Raw genomic sequence first — 19,776 nt, forward strand, 5'->3', positions numbered from 1 at the left:
TGAAATGTTGCATCCTCTTGAGGGCTAAGGAAGAACTGGTTTTCACCAGAGAGGAAACTGGTATCATTTACAGTAACTAGAAACTTATAAGGTGACCTGCCTCTCATTCAAAAAACCACCAAGGGACTCAAAAGATCTTTGACTATTTTTTCAGGATCTGCTGTTAATGGGACAGGAATTGTTCTACTGCCATTCATGTTATGTCCTTTATTAGACAGAACCTTTAGAAAAATATACTCCTCCCAAAATGCAAACATGCTTGGTCAGTCCCTGAGAAAAAAAGAGCATCCTCTGTTTATCTATGCATCTGCTAAAATCCCCAAAACCCCACCTTCTCAGTCCATGTGAAACAATCTGGGAGCAAAGCCAAAGTTTCCTGCTATATAAGACCCAGACAGTGCAGGTGAACTACTTCTCCTGACCAACATCTGACTCAGTATCCTTGTGCCAAACTCCACTCAGGATGGGGTTTGGCCAGGGGATATGGGTCTCCATATGGGCCTTTATGTTAGGTGTCTGCTGTGCCCAACAAGGTAAGAACCCATTCACGTTTCATTTTGCTCTGAGAAAAGAAAAGAAAAAGTCTAATTTAATTGGCTCTATACTGATATATTTTAAAGTTTTATTTCTTTTACTTTGCAATCCTTCTAAATGGTTGCATTTAAATGAGATTTCTTTGTGTCTTTTTATTTTTGTACCATTTCCATTAAATATTTAATGTTTGTGCCTTAACTGGACTAATTTAATCATCTTGCCTCAAGCCAATACAATTAACAACATTTGGATGAAGATAGCTTTGAAGGTCAAAACAAAATAATAACTATCCATCTCTTGAAATTTCGTGATTTCACTATCAGTTTAAAATGTTTTAAAACATTTTATTTTTGGTGAGTTTTCCACTAGGATTGTTGTAAAATCCTACATTTTTATGTAATCATAAATGTAAAAATTACCCTATACTTGATCAGACCCATGGTCCATCAATTCCAGAATCCTGTTAATCACACTCTCCAGTACCAGATGCTTCAGAGGAAGGTGCAAGAAACCCTGCAATAGACAGTCATGGGGTAACCTGCACCCAAAGAAAGTTTTCCTCCTCACTCCCAATAGTTAGAGGTGGTCTCAAGCTCTGAAACATGAGGGTTTATATCCTTTTCAAATTATTTATATGTCTGTTACTATCTGTTATTATAACTCTAGTTATTCTTGTGATCCATATAAGCTTTTGGATTCAGCGATATTGTGGTAATGAGTTCCCTCGCCTAACTGTATGTTGTTGAATTTGCCACTTTTCATCTGAGTTTCAAATTTGCAACTTATATTTGCCAATTTATATTGATTCGTCCCTTGTTTTTTTGTATAATCAGACAGGGTGAACTGAAGTACCTGATCTACCTTCTCTCTGTCATTCATTATTTTGTATGCTTTGTTATTATGATAATGTTACATTAATTAGAACTAATCCCAAAAGCCCTTACTCATGTGAGGAGTCCTATTAAATGTAAAGATTACTTGCATGAGTAATTACTTGCAGAATTGCTCCTATTCGTATATCATAATTGTTGCCACTTCTTGATAAATGTTCCCATAATCCTTTGTGCTAATGTAAATTTTCTCTTTCTTGTTTACCATTCTCTAAACACTGACAAGTGTACATATAATCATTTTCAGTAAGGCCAGGTAGCAAATTAAGCCAGGCATAAAATAGAGCAGGCAAGAATTGTACAAGCTTTCACTGAGAGTTCTGCACCTCAGCACTGATCCTTTGCTATTCTGGCCCAGGGCCTCTTCTGGGCAGAGAAACTTATTTCTACTGGATAATGATAACCTGACAGGTGGCCAGGGCCAGCCCACAACATTTTGGCACCTGAGGCGGGGAGCTCAAATGACACCCCCATGCCCCCTCGTTTGGGCCAAAACTTTGAAAGGTCTCAATTCTGCCTTCTTCCTGTTCTACTCCTCTCATGGTACTGCTCTGCTACCTACCCCAATAAAGGAGAACTAACAACTTAAAATGCCTTGTTCAAAAATTTTAACACCTAGCTTTCAAACGCCTGAACAGCAAATGTAACTTTTCTTGTCTGCATAGTAAACACTGGCATTTTTATCCGTTTGAATAATCAAAGTGGTGATTTCCATGCCTTCTTGGTTGCAAAGATTTGAACTGCTTCTTGAAGGTCCACAGTCTGGGCCAGCTCATGCTCTATTAAGATGATTGCAAGGCCAACCAGCCTGTCCTATGTCATTGTGGAGCATAGATGTGTTTTTATTAACTTCAGTTTGGAGAAACTGTGTTCTCCACTGGCAACTGTTACAGGAAGCGTTAGAAGCATGTGCAGAGCAACAAAAGCATTTGGAAAGAGGGTGGTCATCTTATTTGTGCACATATATTCCCGAACAGCCTTTGGAGTTGATCCTGCTGAAATGTATCTTGAAAGGGCTTTCAGGTCATCACCTAAATCACTTGCATCAATATTGTACATGTTATCACATGTCAACACTGTCTCTAGTGCCCTGCATTGCTGGTGTAGGTCTTCTTCAGGTATAGTGAGGAGTTTTGGAATATCATACAACATCCCAAATATACTGCTGTGTTCCTTGAGCTGCATGAAACGTTCTTCAACTGACTGTATTGCACAATCTAGCATCTGGTTAAAGAATTCAACTTGGAATTTTTGTTTGGGGTCTCTTATGGGATTATCCCATGCCTCGTAATCAAAATGTCTTCATCTTCGGTGACTCCTGTATTCTTGAATGAGTGGGAAAATAGTTTCAGTGTCAAGTTCCTCTACCAACTTCTGTGCACTCTTCAGAACGTTTTGAAATCCCTCATCTGACCGGTAAGACTGTAGGTATGATTTTGCTTTGTCCAGTTGTTCCATTGTTCCAGATATATCAGGTCAACACCTTGGAATCTCTTGCTTACAACATTTATTTCAAACAGTATGCCACAACACTAAGCCACATAGAAATTTGAAGTTATGTATGTTTCTGCTGATTCCATTTCCCTCTGCCACTGTTCTCCCATGACAATTCCTGTCATAGCATTATCCTCCATAATGACAACTATGGCATCATCTATCTTCCCAGTTTGGTGTTTGATAGGCTTTATCACCTCCACTCGACTTTCCCGTCGTGTGGCACTCAGTGCTTCCGTGTCAGAGAGGATGTTCCCAGATGTTGCTTCAAAATTTGCCATCGATGAGTTGATGCAAAGAAAAATACCCAGATGCTTTGAATTACATTAAAAAATTCAGCAGCCTCACTAGAAACTGATGCTGTATCACTGACCACCAAGTTCAATAAATGAGAACTGCATGGGACAAAAAAAAGCTTGAGGGTTTAACTCTCGGATCCATGTCTGCACTCCTCTGTTCTTTCCTCTCATGTTGGCACCATTATCGTAGCCCTGACCTCTCGTGTCAGCTATCGCAATTCCCGTATCTTCCAGCTTTTTAAGAAGCACATTTGTCATACCAGCTCCTGTAGTATCATCAATGTCAATAAATTCTAGAAAATGCTCTCTGACAGTCACCATTGCAGGGACATTTTCACTAGGTTCTGTTGTTGTTACAAAACACACCATTAAAGTCATTTGTTCCGTATGGCCGATGTCAGATGTGCAGTCCAGAATAATATCTTGCTGACTTCAGATCTGCCACAATCTTCTGTTTGACTTTTGTTGCCAGTAACTGTATGATCTTATTTTGAATTGTTTTTCCAAGGTAGTGGTGTGTGTACATTTCTTGGGTGGTGACTCTTCTTAGATGCTCCTGGAGTACAGCATCAAACTCGGCCATCAGCTTCACAATTTTAGGGAAGTTTCCATTGTTTGGCACATACAGCTGATCTGAAGTGCCACGCAGTTCTAGGTTTTGGGTAGCAAGCACTCTCACAATGGCAATGAGCCTTTTCAGAACATTTTGCCAGTAAAGGGACTTTGATGCAATCTTCTCTTGATGCTGATCATCTATGGTGGCCTTTAACCTTAGTCTCATCTCAAGCTCTTTCCACCTATGGAATGCTCTCTGGTGATTTACTGCCTTCTCATGGCATGCCAGATTTCTAGCCAGACTTTTCCAGTCCTTTGTTCCTGTAGAACCCAATGTGGCTGGAACATTAGGCTGGAAGAGTTTGCAACAAAAACAGTATGCAGCATTCTGCGTTTTTGAGTACATAAGCCATGGCCTCTCCACTTTGTCACCATTGGGGATTTCACGCCAGTAATGTGTTGGATGGAAACTTCTATTTTCATTGTCTTTGGGGAACATGAAGTTTTTCACTTGCTGTGGCCCATGCAGTACAGGGAAGTCCCTCAGGCAACTGCTCAAGTGGGTCCACAGTCTTGGATCATCTAGACTTAAGGAACTAAACTCAGCAGCAGCTGTTTTTTGCGCCTCCACCACACTCTTCTCTGATCTACGCTTTTCTTCAGGAATGTGAATGGTGACATCCATTTGAGATGGAGATGCCAGGTCATCTGCACTCTGACTAACTGGAAGATCAGGCATCTCCTCACCACTCACATCCTCACTGTGGCTAGAAGGCTCATTTGTGCTACATTTGTGTCTATGTATCTCATGAGAGCTCCTTTGTGCTTAAACAGAAAAGCTTCCTTTGCTTTCTTTCTATTTCTGAATGCTGCCCCAGAGGGGTGTTTTTTTCTTTCACTCATGACTGCTGTTCTGTGCCAGCTATAGTAGCTCTCAACACTTAGTTGAAGGAGACAAATAAGCAGCCTGGTAGCAGGGCCTGAGTGAGGGAAGATATCAGCATCTTAAGGGCCTAACTGGCTCCTACTACTTCAGTTGACTGCCTGTTCTCCTCAAGTGGGTCCAGGGAAGCAGCAGGAAACAGGAAGCTCCCTGAGAAGCTGTTGTTAATCCTCCTCCTCTCTCTCCCTGCAGCTCCTGCTGCTTTCTGTTATTCCCTCTCACCTTTTCTCCTGCCTGTCTGTTATGTCTCTTGTGCCCTCCTTCCTCCAGCACAGCACTCCACCATCTCTGTGCATCTAGAGCAGAGAGAATACATATGCACCAGCAGCAGACACAATTTTCTACACTCTGGGTCCTAGTGGCGCCCCGCCTCCGCAGTCTGGCACCTGAGGTGGCCGCCTCAGTTCACCTCATGATAAGGCCAGCCCTGCGAGGTGGTTTCGTGATATGGACAGGTGGAGACTAGGCTGAGGCCACCAAACTCCTTTTATCTTGCATCTTACTGTTATGCAAATGTCTCTTTCTCACATTCTCTGAACAGAATGACTGCAAAATAAGGGTGCAATCCTGCTTGGTTAAACAATTTTAAGGCAGGTGGATTCCTCCCACAACTACCACCCATAAACTTTCTATACTAACTGATTTTTTTTTCTTATTTGTCTGAAGCATTTACTACTAGTACTCCATCTGGAACAGTGAACTTCATCCCGCCACTGACAACAAGCCCAGTAATAACATGTAAGTTAAGCAAATAGTCTCAAAAATTCCTCCATCCTTCTGAAGTACTGATCAGAAAGTTAAAATAAACAGGGAAACAGACTGATTAAGGGGAAAAAATGGGTCGATCAGTGCTGTAAGGAACAAATAGCTGGATAAACATGACATGATGGCAGAACTATGCGTTGATTGATAGGTAGATAGGTGAGCAGACATATGATAGATAAGTAGAAACACAGAAATATAGATAGGTTGGTACATTATACATGGCAGACAGTAGATGGGTGGAGCAACAGAGATGGGTTAAATAAGTAGGTGGATAGATGGACAAATTGATTATGTCACAATTGATAAATGGACAGAAAATAAATGGAAGGGGACAGAGCAATGAATAAACTAAAGAAATGAAGGTTTGGGCAGACTGATCTAATAATATTCACGTTAAGTCAGGGAATTCTCAGTGAATTCTTACAACGAGTTTTCAATCCACAGCCTTCAACCCTGCTCACAATGGCCGCGTATGCAGTACGTGGGGCAATTTCCACTTCAAGACTTTTGATGGGGACATCTTTTACTTCCCTGGGCTCTGTAATTACATCTTTGCATCCCACTGCAATGCTGCCTATGAGGACTTCAACATCCAGATCAGGCGCACTGTGGTGGAAAATGCTCCTACAATCAACCATATCACCATGAAGCTCGATGGGGTGGTTTTTGAAATGGCAAAGAACTTTGTTGTTGTCAATGGCAACAGGTAGGTTTAGACATATCTCTGTGTGTGCTGAACATAGCTGTTTCCTCAAACCAGGCATATATTTCAGCACTTTCTTGGAAAAACTTGTATGTATTTCGATAAACCATGTAACTTTAACCATACAACCATCTCGCCGTTCTTCTGTTAAGATGTCACACTATAAAGTACTCTTTCCCTTCAGAGATGGGCCCAAACCAAAACACCAGATTAAAATGCCCCTGAGCTTTGAGGAAGCTTGAATCCAGATCCAGATCTATATTTTTTGTGTCTTGGGCCCATCTTTTCTTTAAACTGCTTTTTCTTCCACAATACTGCATTGTCGAAGAACCCACATGGACACCTGATAACACAAGCAACCTTTTCTTCTTCTTCTGCATGGCATAGAAAATACTTAACATCTCTGATGCTTTTTTTCTCCAGGGTTCAGCTGCCTTACAGCCAGTCTGGAATCATGGCTGAGAGAAGCAGCATGTATATGAAAGTGACTGCCAAAATGGGCCTGGTTTTCATGTGGAATGAAGATGACAGCATCCTGGTAAGAATAAGTTCTAGGTGCTTCAGAGAATAGGAAACAGTCTATTAAAACATTTAGACTCAAATTTTTGACTGGCTTAAGAATGTGTTTGGGCACCAATTTGCACGCACTGATTCCACACTCGTGCATACAGACAGCCATGGCATATGCAAATCAAGTAGGTAAAGGTGTACAAAAGAGAAACTGCCTAAATATTTGACCATAAGCCTAAATCTTGAGAGGTAGTATGAAGATATATGGTTAGTCCCTGGATACACTTGCCCCCAGCAGTTTGGGAGCTGCTGTTTCCCCCTGCTGATTATTTCTCCCATTACAGAGCTATGTTTGTATTCATGCACTCCTGCAGAAAGCAACTGTGGTGTGTTCCTAGTGGAAATCAGGCCTCCCAGTTAAAATGGGAAAAAGCACTTCCCTCACTTCAGTAACATAATAGCATCATTACATTAGGTGCCATTCACCTCCTCAAATTTTATTTCCCAGTAGAATTCCACTGTCATAGGACTTCAGTTTCACAGTGGATTTGATTTTCTTTCTGAAGAAACAAATAGATAGAAAAAAGGCTGGATATCATACAGATATTGAAGTGAAAACTAGGTCTGCATAAATAACGGATTCTATGAAGTCCACATTCTATGAGCCAGATTTGAATTGGTCTGCTAAAACATTTACACAACACTGATGAAAATGATTTAGGTGTAGGAGGCACAGCTGCTTTCACTGGTTTTGAAGACATTGTGGAATATGTATATTAACATCTATCAACTTTCCCCCACCATTTTAGCTGGAACTGAATGACAAATATGCCAATAATACCTGTGGGCTTTGTGGGGACTTCAATGGTATTCCAACTTACAATGAGTTCTTTTCAAACGGTAAGTATTAAAAATAATGACAGACTGTTGGTTTCTAATAGCTCCAATGTCTACCCCATCCATTTTTTGTGTTCTGTTGGCCATACCCCTTCAGCAGGCCTCTTTTCCATCCTGCTGAAAGATCTGCTGAGAACATCAGCACATTTGGATCTTCAGTAACTTGAATTATATATGTATTCGTGTATACCATTTGTCTATTTATTTCATTTGTTAGCCAGTTAGATGTGGGCGAAATACTGATTCTCAAGCATAATTAAATATAAAAATACATCCACAGACCAAAAGACAATAATAATACCATCCACAGGCCAAAAGACAATAAGCAAAGCAATCACAACAATTTCTGGTCAAGAATGTTCTATTTTAACAGACTCCAAGATGTCACCTCTAAATTATATTTATATGATTTTATATATAAACTATATTTGCAAACCCTCACACATTTTTGTCCATAATTAACATGCAAGCATCAGCACAACATCTCGAGCCTGAGTTGCCCAGTCAGCTGGCTATAGGCCTCTCTCTCTCTATCCATCTCTCTTTTCCCACTGTCAGTATCACCATTTTGTTTACAAAGCTTTTAGGCAATTTATTCAAATCTCACCTTTTCTCCTAAATTCTGTCTCACGGTAGTCTCTTCTATTCATAACCTGTCTAAAACTTTCTCTTCTGTTATCTAACTATGGTCTCCTCTAACCTGGAATGCGTTTGTCATTTTCCAATACAAATTTCAGTTTGCATGTTCCTGAATTGTTTTCTGATATAAGGATGATGTCATTCAAAGTAAATTGAGTCTATGGTGTCACAGTGTTAATTTTGTCTACATGCCAAATGTAATGTCTACATGAAAGAATTCAAAGAGAACCAACTCCATTAAAAATCCTGTATATTAATAAATTATTTATTGCAGATGCCAAGCTGACTGCCATGCAGTTTGGAAATATGCAGAAGATGGATGGGCCAACAGAAGTCTGTGAGGATCCTACATCATCCTCCCTAAACAACTGCACGGACAATTTTGTAAGGATCTTTTTTGTTTATTTATGTGTCTTTCATTTAAATGTACCCACTCTCTTCTGTTTCAGGAGGGACACGTGGAGAAAACTATGAAGGGATTGGAAGTAGAAGAAGGAGAATACAAGATGTCATTAAAGAATAATTTTAACAAATTGATAACAGTATTAAAAACTGATCCTCTCTGTTTTGAGGAATTTGTGGATTTAATAAATTGTTCTGTTTTGTTTTCTCTCTAGGATGACATTTGCCGTAAAGTATTGACTGGCCCAGCATTTTCAGAATGTAATGCTCTAGTTGAGGTTAGCGACTACATTAGGTCTTGTGAACACGACCTGTGCCGCTGTGACCCGTCTAAGAATGCCTTCTGTATTTGTAACACCTTTGGTGAATACTCCCGGCAGTGCGCCCATGCCAATGGACAACCTCTGAACTGGAGAACCCCAGAACTGTGTCGTAAGTGTCTCTAGAACTGGCCTTCATGTGTGCTTGCCAATTAATCAGAGACAGATTCCTATAGTTTGCTGGGGACTCATAGGAACTACATGTTATTAAGTACTGGATTGGTTTCCAGAGCGCTCTAATATGAATTCCATACTTCAGGCCAGATCCTGGGGTACAGCTGATCTCCCCATGGTTAAACTGTGCTCACTAATATTTATCAGTGTAAATTCTGGAGGTAAATTCTCCAGGGTATAATTGGATACTTCAGTGATTTCCACAGAACTCAAATATGTATATGCATTGGAAAATTAATGCTTCCATATTTCACTAGAAATTTAGATTCTTGAAAAGAGGGGATGGCAAAACAAATACACCAGAGTATAAGCCTCAGAGATCTATGAGGCAATTACTCATGAATCCATAGAATTCCAGACTTTAGGTCACAAGTTCAGCATCATACAGTTCTATCTGATGCACAAGTTTTTGAAAAACAAACCTAAACTACAAAATATGGATTGGGATTTTCAAAATCCAAGGGATCCCTGGACCTCGGGTTTGGTGTGGCCTCATGTCTAGTGGGGAAAGGTTGAATGAACATGCATGCTAATATGTAGCCAATAGGGATTACATTTGAATTCAGAAATCTGTCTTTGTTTAAAATTCCAGCCAAGACATGTCCTTTCAACATGCAGTACCAGGAATGTGGATCCCCCTGCACTGACACCTGCACCAACCCTGAAAGATCTCAAGTCTGTGAAGATCACTGTATGGATGGCTGCTTCTGTCCTCCAGGCAAGTTTTTATTTACTCCCATCTTTCATAGTCTCAATAAAGAGCACTAGCAGATTTATATGTAGGAGTTTAGCAGCTTTCTCAGGGGTCAGGGCTCCTACAGCTGCCCTCTTCACCGCTTCAAGTGGTAGGCCTTTACCTGTGCACAACAAGTGACAGAACACGTGACTGAATAATTCAGTTCCTGTAGATGTGCAACATCTGCAAAGTAGTGTGGAACAATCAGGGACCAAAATAGAACATAAAATGCTGCCTGTCTTATCGGAATGAGGTGGTTTTACTACAGCAATTCAGTATTATTCAGTTGAATTCATCTTACAGGGCAGGAAATCCCTTGAAAAACCAATGGGATTTTAAGACTCCAAGGGCAAGATCCTCAGCTGGTGCAATTTGGCATAGCTTCCCTGACTTCAATGGAGCTATGACCATTCATGACAGCTGAGGATCTGGCTCCAAGACTGTATTTTATATTTGTGGTCAACTATTTAAAGCAACAAAATTGCATATTGTCCATATGTGTAAAACACCTTTTTAATGCATCAGTTTCTTTCTTCATTTAGGAACTGTGCTTGATGACATTAACAATGCTGGCTGCATCCCCCTTCAGGAGTGTTCCTGTCCTTACAATGGCAACTCTTACGCTCCAGGGACATCTTTTGGAGCCCATTGCCATTCCTGGTAACTTACCTACTTTGCTGTTTCTTTTTTCATAAAATGAACTAGTTTAATGGTTTATTATACACAATTTCATCATTAACCACCTCTGGGTGCATATTACTGACTTCCCTGCAATTCTAACAGAATCTCCAAAAAAAAAAAAAAAAAGTGTTTGTCTCCTTTAGTGTCATTATTTAACAGGCTTTGCATTCTGACTCAAGTTAAGATAAGGGTTTGTGATATATAGATTTATTACCTCTCAATTAAAATTCTCTCTCTTTGTTTGCTCCTTTGAAGTATTTTGACTTTTCCAAGACAAAAGAAACTGCAGCCACTCACTTATTTGCAAACCTAGATTTCATCTGAAGAAGCCAAGAATAATATGATGGGAACATCAGTAGCAAAACAACAAAACCTTGTAACTCCTTTCCTCCAGGCTATTATCACGGGTTGTGATTAATTTCTCCACTTTCCTTCCAGTACCTGCAATGGAGGTCAGTGGAATTGCAAAGACATTCCGTGCCCTGGATCTTGTACAGTAGAGGGAGGTTCACACATCTCCACATATGATGAAAAACGTTACAATGTCCATGGAGACTGCACTTATGTTTTGTCTAAGGTAAGCACCATCAGGTTTTAATAGGTCATCCAGTCCTATGCAGTTATAAGGAGGAAGGAGTGGGAGAGCTGCCGCAGTCAGGATTAGAGAAGCCAACCACACTTAGGAAAGAACATTGGAGAGTTTTCTGTGAAAGCAGGAGAGCCCTGAATTGAGCGAGAATATACAGCAATTCATGCAAAATGTATTAACTAGCTGTGATGTTGGGAGTCTTGACATGCAAGGTAAATACTGATGTACTTCAGATTCCAGGATGTGGTAATTGTTGGTAAATGCTGAATATTTACAAGTAACTGCTGTATTTGGTCTATTCTCATAACTGTCATACAGTTCAACCCCCTTGCTGTGTGGCAACTGGTTTTGCCATGTTACTAGTCCTTGGTCATAACAGGTCAGGCAGAAAAAGATGGGGATAGAGAGTAGAGCTGAAGCAATTTTTTGGGGAGAGGTTGAATCAAAACTTTGACTCTAAACACCAGAACCAGATCCAAATTCTGTGACTAGTTCCAGTCTCTATAACTATAACACTAGTTCAAAATAGCCCTGAGTTTTGGGAAAGTTTGGACCCACCTCTACAAAATAAATATTTTTCAGACCCGGGAACAACCCTTTAAAACAATAGTTGTTGCTATTGTTTTTTCAGCTCTGTGAAAATGACACATTCACTGTTCTGGGAGAACTCCGCACCTGCGGCTTGACAGACACTGAGACATGCTTAAAGACAATAGCCCTCAGCGTTAACGGGGGACAAACTGTAAGTATCCAAAACAAGTGGTGAAAATGCTGCAGGAATATTTTATAAAAATGTAGGGAGCAAAAAGATTAAGCCAGAATGAGTCAGGTATAGAGCTTTGTTAATAACGGATTTTTCAATTCAGGTCAAAGGAAATGTTTCATTTGAGACAAAATGAAAAGTTTTGTTTCAAGTTTTTTTATCTTTTAAAAAAATTAATAACACTGAAGTTAAAAAAGTCATTTGGAGTCAACAAATCTAAACATTTCATTGTGAACATGTCAGAATGAAAGGTTTAAACTTTTTTATTTTACTGAAACTATTTAGCAAATGCAACAGGTATTTGGAAAATGTTTGTCCACTTGAATCTGCATTTCTCAGCAAAAAAAAAAAGTTTAGTCGAGAAAATTTCACCCATATCTAGTCAGGGAGTGGCATTTATCCTTCTAAGGATCTGCAAGTCTGGAAAATACATATTAGTTTTTTAAATCAAGATAAAATAAATGTATCTTTCTTTATCATAATAGTGAGGTAAGTAGTATGTTCAGCCCCATGCTAGTTCAGTCAGAAAAGAGACTTTATTCAGAAAACAGGAGAGAAGTTCTCTTTCTATTAAGTAAACAATGAGACCATGATCTTCTTGGTTTCTGCCTAAAACTACCAGCTGCATTACATGCAAGTCAGTTCAGATACAGAGGCTCTGCATCACTGCAAACTAAGATAGCCTGACCAATGATGCAGCTCTGTAAAGGACAAAGAATGATTCTTTAAAACAATTCCCTTTTAGAAGGGAAAAGGCAACCAAAGATTAAAAGGAAGGACAATTAAGATTTTAAAGGAAGGGTAAAAATCAGAAAATCAACCCTGTTTCATGAAATTCATCAGGACCTACTGGGGTATTATCATGCTTATGTTACCAATGCATGACATAATGTTCCTTTATCTTTATCTTCCTTGCCAGATCATTGTGATCAAGTCTGGAGGGGGTGTGTTTGTGAATTGGATCTACACTCAGTTGCCCTTCTCAGCAGGTATGTTTCTATCCTGAGGCCAATACATGACACTCTCAAAACTTAACCGAGACTCTTGCTTATTATTTTAAACTTCAAAGGAGTTGATGTGGTGTCAGTATAATGAAGAATCCCATAGCCTAGCATGTTCACATTAGATTCTCGCTATGATGATTCTTGACCCAAATGGTGATTCCAGCAATAGAGGTCTAAAGTCTCATGATAAATTACAACTTGTTGTCCAACTTGTTAAGATAGTAGTTTGGTTTTTGCTGTCTATCCTCATAAAGAATGATCCTTACTGAAGATTTTTATGCCACCCAGTCCCTGCTCATTCTCCTCTCCACAATGGACTTGCAATGATCAAGATACCAGATTAGAAACTAGAACAAAATGATTCTTGTTATTGCTTGATGTAATCCAATTTTTCCCTTCATTAGTCTGTGGGAAGGAGCAGACAAAAGGAGCATTCTACTCCTGTGTAACTTTAATACAAACTTCACTTGCTAGCTCCTAGGCAGTCACAAGCAAATATTGCATTGTATTTTTCATTCAACTTTAAGCATGTCTTGGCTTTACTCCACACTAGGATTCACTATAGTTGCAACAGTAATCCAAAAAGAGCCATAACAATGGGGTGGTGTCACTCTCAAGCATTTGGTCTCTTCTGAAATCTGATTATCCTGTTCTTTGTCCATAGCTAATGTCACCATTTTCAGACCCTCATCCTTCTTCATCATGGTGGAGACAAACTTTGGACTCCAGCTGGAGATCCAGCTTGTACCTGTCATGCAAGTGTTTGTGCGACTGGATCCATCTTTCAAAGGGCAGACCTGTGGTAAGTGAATGTAACAAAACGAGTGACCTGCCTGAAATCCACATTGGTCTGGTATGAGTGATTCAAACATTGTGCTTTTTCAACAGGTCTCTGTGGAAACTTCAACAATGTTGAGGCTGATGACTTCAAAGCCATAAGTGGTGTAGTGGAAGGAACAGCAGCTGCATTTGCTAATACCTGGAAAACACAAGCTTCGTGCCCTAACATCAAAAACAACTTTGAGAATCCTTGTGCCCTCAGCGTAGAAAATGGTAAATGCATTATAGAAAATTGTCCATGACATGCAGGCAATTTGAAATTAGATTTCTAGTTTTTCCTCATAGAGCTAATGGAAAATACTTGACATAAAGCAAAAATTAGAAGACATAAGAGATTTTAAACATGATAAAACATACATTTGGTATCAGAAAGACATGTTCATAGAGAAGAAAATTTGAGAGAAGGTAGGTAATCAAATAAATGCAAGAATCATGGATACTTTCCAACAATAGCAAAGAGTCCTGTGGCACCTTATAGACTAACAGACATATTGGAGCATAAGCTTTCGTGGGTGAATACCCACTTCGTCGGATTCATGCATCCGACGAAGTGGGTAATCACCCACAAAAGCTTATGCTCCAATACATCTGTTAGTCTATAAGGTGCCACAGGACTCTTTGCCGCTTTTACAGATCCAGACTAACACGGCTACCCCTCTGACACTTTCCAACAACAGTTTATCGTCACAGATTTAGGTTTAGTGAACAAGATGGCAACTTGGTGCAGAATGAGTGTACCATAGCTATATGTTTATAAGGCTTTTGTGAATTCTTTGTTCAATCCATGGTGAGAAACTGCTTTTTCATAACTTTGACTTTAACAAGTCTTTGCCAAATGTAGCAGTGAGCAAAACAATGAGGTTGCTATGGTACAATTTCAGAACTGAGTTTACGAGAGTTCATGATTCACACAAGGACACATTAGCAGTAGGTTTTTGAGCCTAATGAAATAAAAAGAGTAATATGGATTCATTTCATTTCCTCTATTCACAGAAAAGTATGCTCAGCACTGGTGTGGATTGCTGACAGACAGCACAGGACCTTTTGTCAATTGCCACTCCACAGTGAATCCAGCTGTTTACCACACGGTATTTAGCTATTTTTCTTTTTCCTTTAAAAAACAATCAAAATTGGAGCCTTAAAACCAGCTGTTTGGAAAGAAATGTCCCAAACACATCTCCCAGATTATGCTGTGTTTATATTTTAATCTGCATAATACATCACTTCTTTTTATCTATATATGTTTCTTACTTTATGTGTATATTGCTGATCCCTATTTCAGTCTGCACTCTTGGTTTCGTCATCCTGAATTGCTTTTACACTCTTTGTTAAACAAGAACAGCTATTTGCCACAGAGCAGGAAAACCAAAATGTAAACATATAAAGAGGAAGTTATATATAAAGTATATAAAATATACTAATTGTATATGAATTTTTGCTTACTAAAGTATATCATCTTCAGAATAATCCATATATTTAGGTAAAATGGGAGATTACAAAGCATACAACAGATTCTTTGGCTCTTATTTTACAATAATAACTGCCAATATTTTGGGGTCTCCATTATCGCCATATCAAAAAAATCCTAAAAGGAGGTCGGAAAATATTAAAGGTATGTTGACACTGCTCACAACTGAATGTATACGGAGAAGAAGCTGATACATAAGACCAGAAGTTAACAGGACCTCTTTTTGGATGGGCAGTTCTGTGATTATTAATTAGTTTGTTTCTGCACCCCTAGAACTGTCTGTTTGACACCTGTAACTGTGAAAAGAGTGAGGATTGTATGTGTGCTGCCCTCTCTTCCTATGTGAGAGCTTGTGCTGCCAAAGGAGTCCAGCTGGAGGGATGGAGGACTGATGTCTGTTGTAAGTGTTATAGCCACTCCCTCGGTCTTCTATCTGAAAGAACCAGTAGTAGAATTTATCAATCAATCATCATCTTATATCAATTTCTAGCCAATCCACGGCTCTCCCAGTAAATTTTGAGGGAAAGGTATTGAAAAGTAAAATTCTAGCAATAATTCCCTATTTTTTTAATAATGTAATGGAGGTTAGTTGTGGTGAATGCAAACAGACGGAAGACACAATTGTTGCTAGGAAAGAGACAACTGCTGCTGAAGTGGCTCTGACTCTCTCTGCAGAGGCTTTAAGTTAACTAGAGTTTCATCTGTCCCCAGTTGCCATGGAAATGAATGTGTCAGATCACAGAAGCAATATTAGTTCTAAACAAAATACTTCAAAAATAAAAAATGTTTAAACAAAGTGTTGTTTAAAGTCACCAAGTTGTTTTCTTTGATCCAACATGTGCAGGTGTATTTGCCTACCTCAGGAGGCCTCATGCCTCAGAGTGCACCAAAGGTTTATAGGGTTTCTGTTATAACTGCCACCCTGATGTATGGTTTCTCTTTCCAAGTCTCATTTGAAAACATATCTTTTTTCATTTGCATATATCACTTCATTTGTCCCCTATCTACTGTTACTTTTTTTTTTAATGCTGTGCATTATTTAACTCTGAAAGCATGCTGGGATACATTTTGTCTGAAAAATGTGATACACAAAAAATTGTATAGCATTGTTTTTTATCTGTTATTCATACTACATATTCCCCCTCTCTCCCCACCAAATAATATTATCTGGAACTAACAAATCTGTTGATGTCATTTTGTTTGTTTTTCCTTCTCAAGCCAAATACACAACCTCGTGTCCCAAATCCTTGACCTACAGTTATAACATCAGTTCCTGTCAACCCACTTGCCGGTCTCTGAGTGAGCCCGATGTCACATGTAACATCAGGTTCATTCCAGTTGATGGTTGCTCCTGTGAAAAAGGAACCTACATGGATGAATATGGCAAATGTGTGTCTGCTAGCAAATGTCCTTGTTATTACAAAGGATCTCCCATTCCCTCTGGGGAAGCTGTTCATGAAGATGGTCTTGTTTGGTAAGAGATTCTTTTATAAAACACTAACGCTGCATTGTATAAACTTTTTAAATATAAGAATACACCCCAGTTAAGCTTGCTGTACCCAGCCCTGCATGATTTTCAATATAATGCTCTGTCCACAGAATAGTTCTGTTAGTCTATGAGAGTAGTGCATTTTTCCAGATTTATGAGAACTATTGTATTCAGGTGCGATTCCTATTGTATTCAGTGATTTTTCCCAGCATAAAATACAAAAATACACAGCGAGGGGTTTATAGTATAATAAACATCAAACTCACAGGGAGACATTGTCTGTTACATTTTCGGTCATAATTTTTCCTGGACATCTATAGCCGAGATCATAGGGAAATACCACCAGCAGTTGGGTTGACAAGAAACTTTTTTCTGTAATCACAAGGTGGCATGTTAGAATTCCATGTCCTATTGGAAAGTTCTGAAACAGCAGAAAAGAAGCTCAGTATGCGAATCTTAGAACAGAAGGTGCTACAGTAAATGCAAAATAATAAAGAATAAATATTATTATTATTCCCTTCCATTTCTTACAGCACTTGTGCACAGGGTAAGCTGAGCTGCATTGGAGCTGTGAACCAAATGGCAGGTAAAAACCCTTCTTTAGCTTATCTTTGCTCTCTAGTCTGTCCTTGGTTTTGAGTACATTTTCTCTTGGTGCAACAGAACAAAACTGAAACACACAGGAAAGTCAATAGAGTGGAAACTGTTCTTTAATTTCATCTACTATTTTTAAAATAAAATATCAGTCTATACAGTGTGACCAGTTAAAAAAAAATAACATGAAGGTAATGCAATAAGAATTACATGTAATTTCTAAGAGATTATATAAATAAAAAACTGCTACTTCCTAGGGAATTCATAGCATCCTGTCACATAAACCCTTGCATTCTTTTTTTAATTGTACTGGATATGAAGAGCCTAGTCTCTTTATAGCAAATTGAAAACATGTTATTGCTGTGCAAACTCTGGTGCCTTTTCTCATATCTCTCATGTCATTCTCTCCCCTAGTTTGTGCTCCTCCCATGGTCTACTTTGACTGCAGAAATATCACTGCAGGCACTACTGGAGCCGAATGCCAGAAGAGCTGCCAGACTCTAGACATGCAGTGTGTAAGTATGAAGTGGCTGGACAGGATAGCCTTTGTAGAAAACTAATGTTTGTTTTTACTCCTGTATACTAGAACTATTCATGGTTCATAAATATGGTCCTGAAGCTGTAATACTGATAGTCCGTTGTTTGTGCAGTGAAACCCTGGAAGCATGTTATGAAGCATTAACAATGCAATCACTAAAGGTCAAGATCATGAGCAAATAAAAGTCAACTTTACTTGAATCTCTCACAGAGGTACTGACTGGAGATGCATCGGACTTTGTAGATCTAATTCAGATAACAATACCTAGCAAGAACTAGTTCTCAACGAAACATCCAGAAGTTTGCCATATGCACAATCCGTTCAGTAGAAAATTACTGGATGGAACCTTGATTGAAACTGTTAATATCTTTTGTGCCATGACTCACTTTTTAATAATCTCTTACACATCCAATTATATTACAAAGGCTAGGAACATGATAACAGCCTCATTGGCTATGTCATTTTATGAGACAGCATCATGTGAGATAAATGGCAATCCAACTTAATGCATCAGAAAAAATGTATGAAACAATTCTTTTTTTAACTTTCCATCCGCTCACACACAGATCAGCAGGTCTACAGGTTCATCAGTAATTCAGTACCCAATTCAATATTTTTCACACTTTCACATCCATAGACCACATGTGGAGACTGGGATACATGAAATGTTGACTTTTAACAGGTTTTATCTTCCACTAAAACTTCCTTTAGCAACCAACCATATGTTTGAGCAATCCATATTTTCCTTTGAGACATCTCTGATTTAAACTGGATGTAAATAAACAACAGTCCAGAGACAGGTTCTAAGAACCTAATCTCACTCTCTCTCTACTCAAGTAAGTAAGTTACATTTTCTGCTTGGCTTTACAGTATAGCACACAGTGTATGTCTGGCTGCATGTGCCCCTCTGGGCTAGTGTCGGATGGTAAAGGCAGCTGTATTGCTGAAGAGGAATGTCCATGTATTCACAACGAGGCTACCTACAAACCAGGGGAAAAGATCAAAGTTGACTGCAACACCTGGTATGTATTCATTGAACTGTGTGGTTCATGGAGCCACCACATTGCCCTTTCCAAATATCCATATATAAGCAGCACAATAGCAAAAAGAAATGTTCATTGTGGATTGGGTTGGCAGATGGACTTTTCAGTATATTAACCATAACAAGCCAGTTTTCTGTCATTCGAGGTAGATGGTAAAAGCAAAGAGTGGGAGCCAGGAAATCTTTGGGTTTAAGGTTTTCATAGAAACAGATTCATAGAAAAATAGGGGTGGAAGGGACCTTGATAGATTATCTAGTCCATTCCCCTGTGCTGTGGCAGGACAAGTATACCTGGACCATCCATGACAGGTGTTTGTCTAACCTGTTTTTAAAAACCTCCAAAGATGGGGATTCCACAACCTTGCTGAATAATCTATTCCAGAGTTTAACTATACTTGTAGTTAGAATGTTTTTCCTAATATCTAACCTAAATCTCCCTTGCTACAGATTAAGCCCATTACTTCTTGTCCTGTCTTCAGTGGACATGAAGAACAATTGATCGCATCCTTAACATATTTGAAGACTGTTAGCAAGTTCCCTCTCCATCTTCTTTTCTCAAGACTAAACATGCCTAGTTAAAAAAATAACCTTTCCTCACAGGTCAGCTTTTCTAAACCTTTTATCATGTTTGCTGCTCTCCTCTGTACTCTCTCCAGCTAGTCCACATCTTTCTTAAAGTGCAGCATTCAGAACTGAACACAGTACTCCAACTGAGGCCTCACCAGTGCTAAGTAGAATGGGAAAATTACATCAGTCCTGTGAATATAGCCCAGAATATTAGCCTTTTTTGCAACTGCATCACATTGTTAACTCATATTCAATTTGTGATCCATTATAATGTCCAAATCCTTTTCACCAGCACTACTGCCTAGCCACTTATTCCTCCTTTTGTAGTTGTGCATTTGAT

General features: G+C 39.1%; 1 protein-coding gene across 1 annotated transcript in view; it reads left to right on the forward strand.

The window, feature by feature from the left end:
* LOC141989737 (uncharacterized) overlaps positions 1–19,776 on the forward strand; it is an 80,006-nt gene that overhangs the window by 24,469 nt on the left and 35,761 nt on the right. Inside the window, exons 2-20 of the mRNA XM_074956663.1 lie at positions 5,382–5,453; positions 5,925–6,186; positions 6,607–6,721; positions 7,503–7,593; positions 8,504–8,613; positions 8,847–9,063; positions 9,718–9,843; positions 10,404–10,521; positions 10,981–11,119; positions 11,763–11,873; positions 12,814–12,883; positions 13,563–13,700; positions 13,787–13,951; positions 14,732–14,826; positions 15,480–15,606; positions 16,425–16,680; positions 17,229–17,281; positions 17,704–17,804; positions 18,698–18,849. Coding sequence (XP_074812764.1) covers positions 5,382–5,453; positions 5,925–6,186; positions 6,607–6,721; positions 7,503–7,593; positions 8,504–8,613; positions 8,847–9,063; positions 9,718–9,843; positions 10,404–10,521; positions 10,981–11,119; positions 11,763–11,873; positions 12,814–12,883; positions 13,563–13,700; positions 13,787–13,951; positions 14,732–14,826; positions 15,480–15,606; positions 16,425–16,680; positions 17,229–17,281; positions 17,704–17,804; positions 18,698–18,849 — 2,518 coding nt within the window. The remainder of the gene's footprint in view (positions 1–5,381; positions 5,454–5,924; positions 6,187–6,606; positions 6,722–7,502; positions 7,594–8,503; positions 8,614–8,846; positions 9,064–9,717; positions 9,844–10,403; positions 10,522–10,980; positions 11,120–11,762; positions 11,874–12,813; positions 12,884–13,562; positions 13,701–13,786; positions 13,952–14,731; positions 14,827–15,479; positions 15,607–16,424; positions 16,681–17,228; positions 17,282–17,703; positions 17,805–18,697; positions 18,850–19,776) is intronic.

This window comes from Natator depressus, chromosome 6 (assembly GCF_965152275.1).
Source record: "Natator depressus isolate rNatDep1 chromosome 6, rNatDep2.hap1, whole genome shotgun sequence".
NCBI classification, from domain to species: Eukaryota; Metazoa; Chordata; order Testudines; family Cheloniidae; genus Natator; species Natator depressus.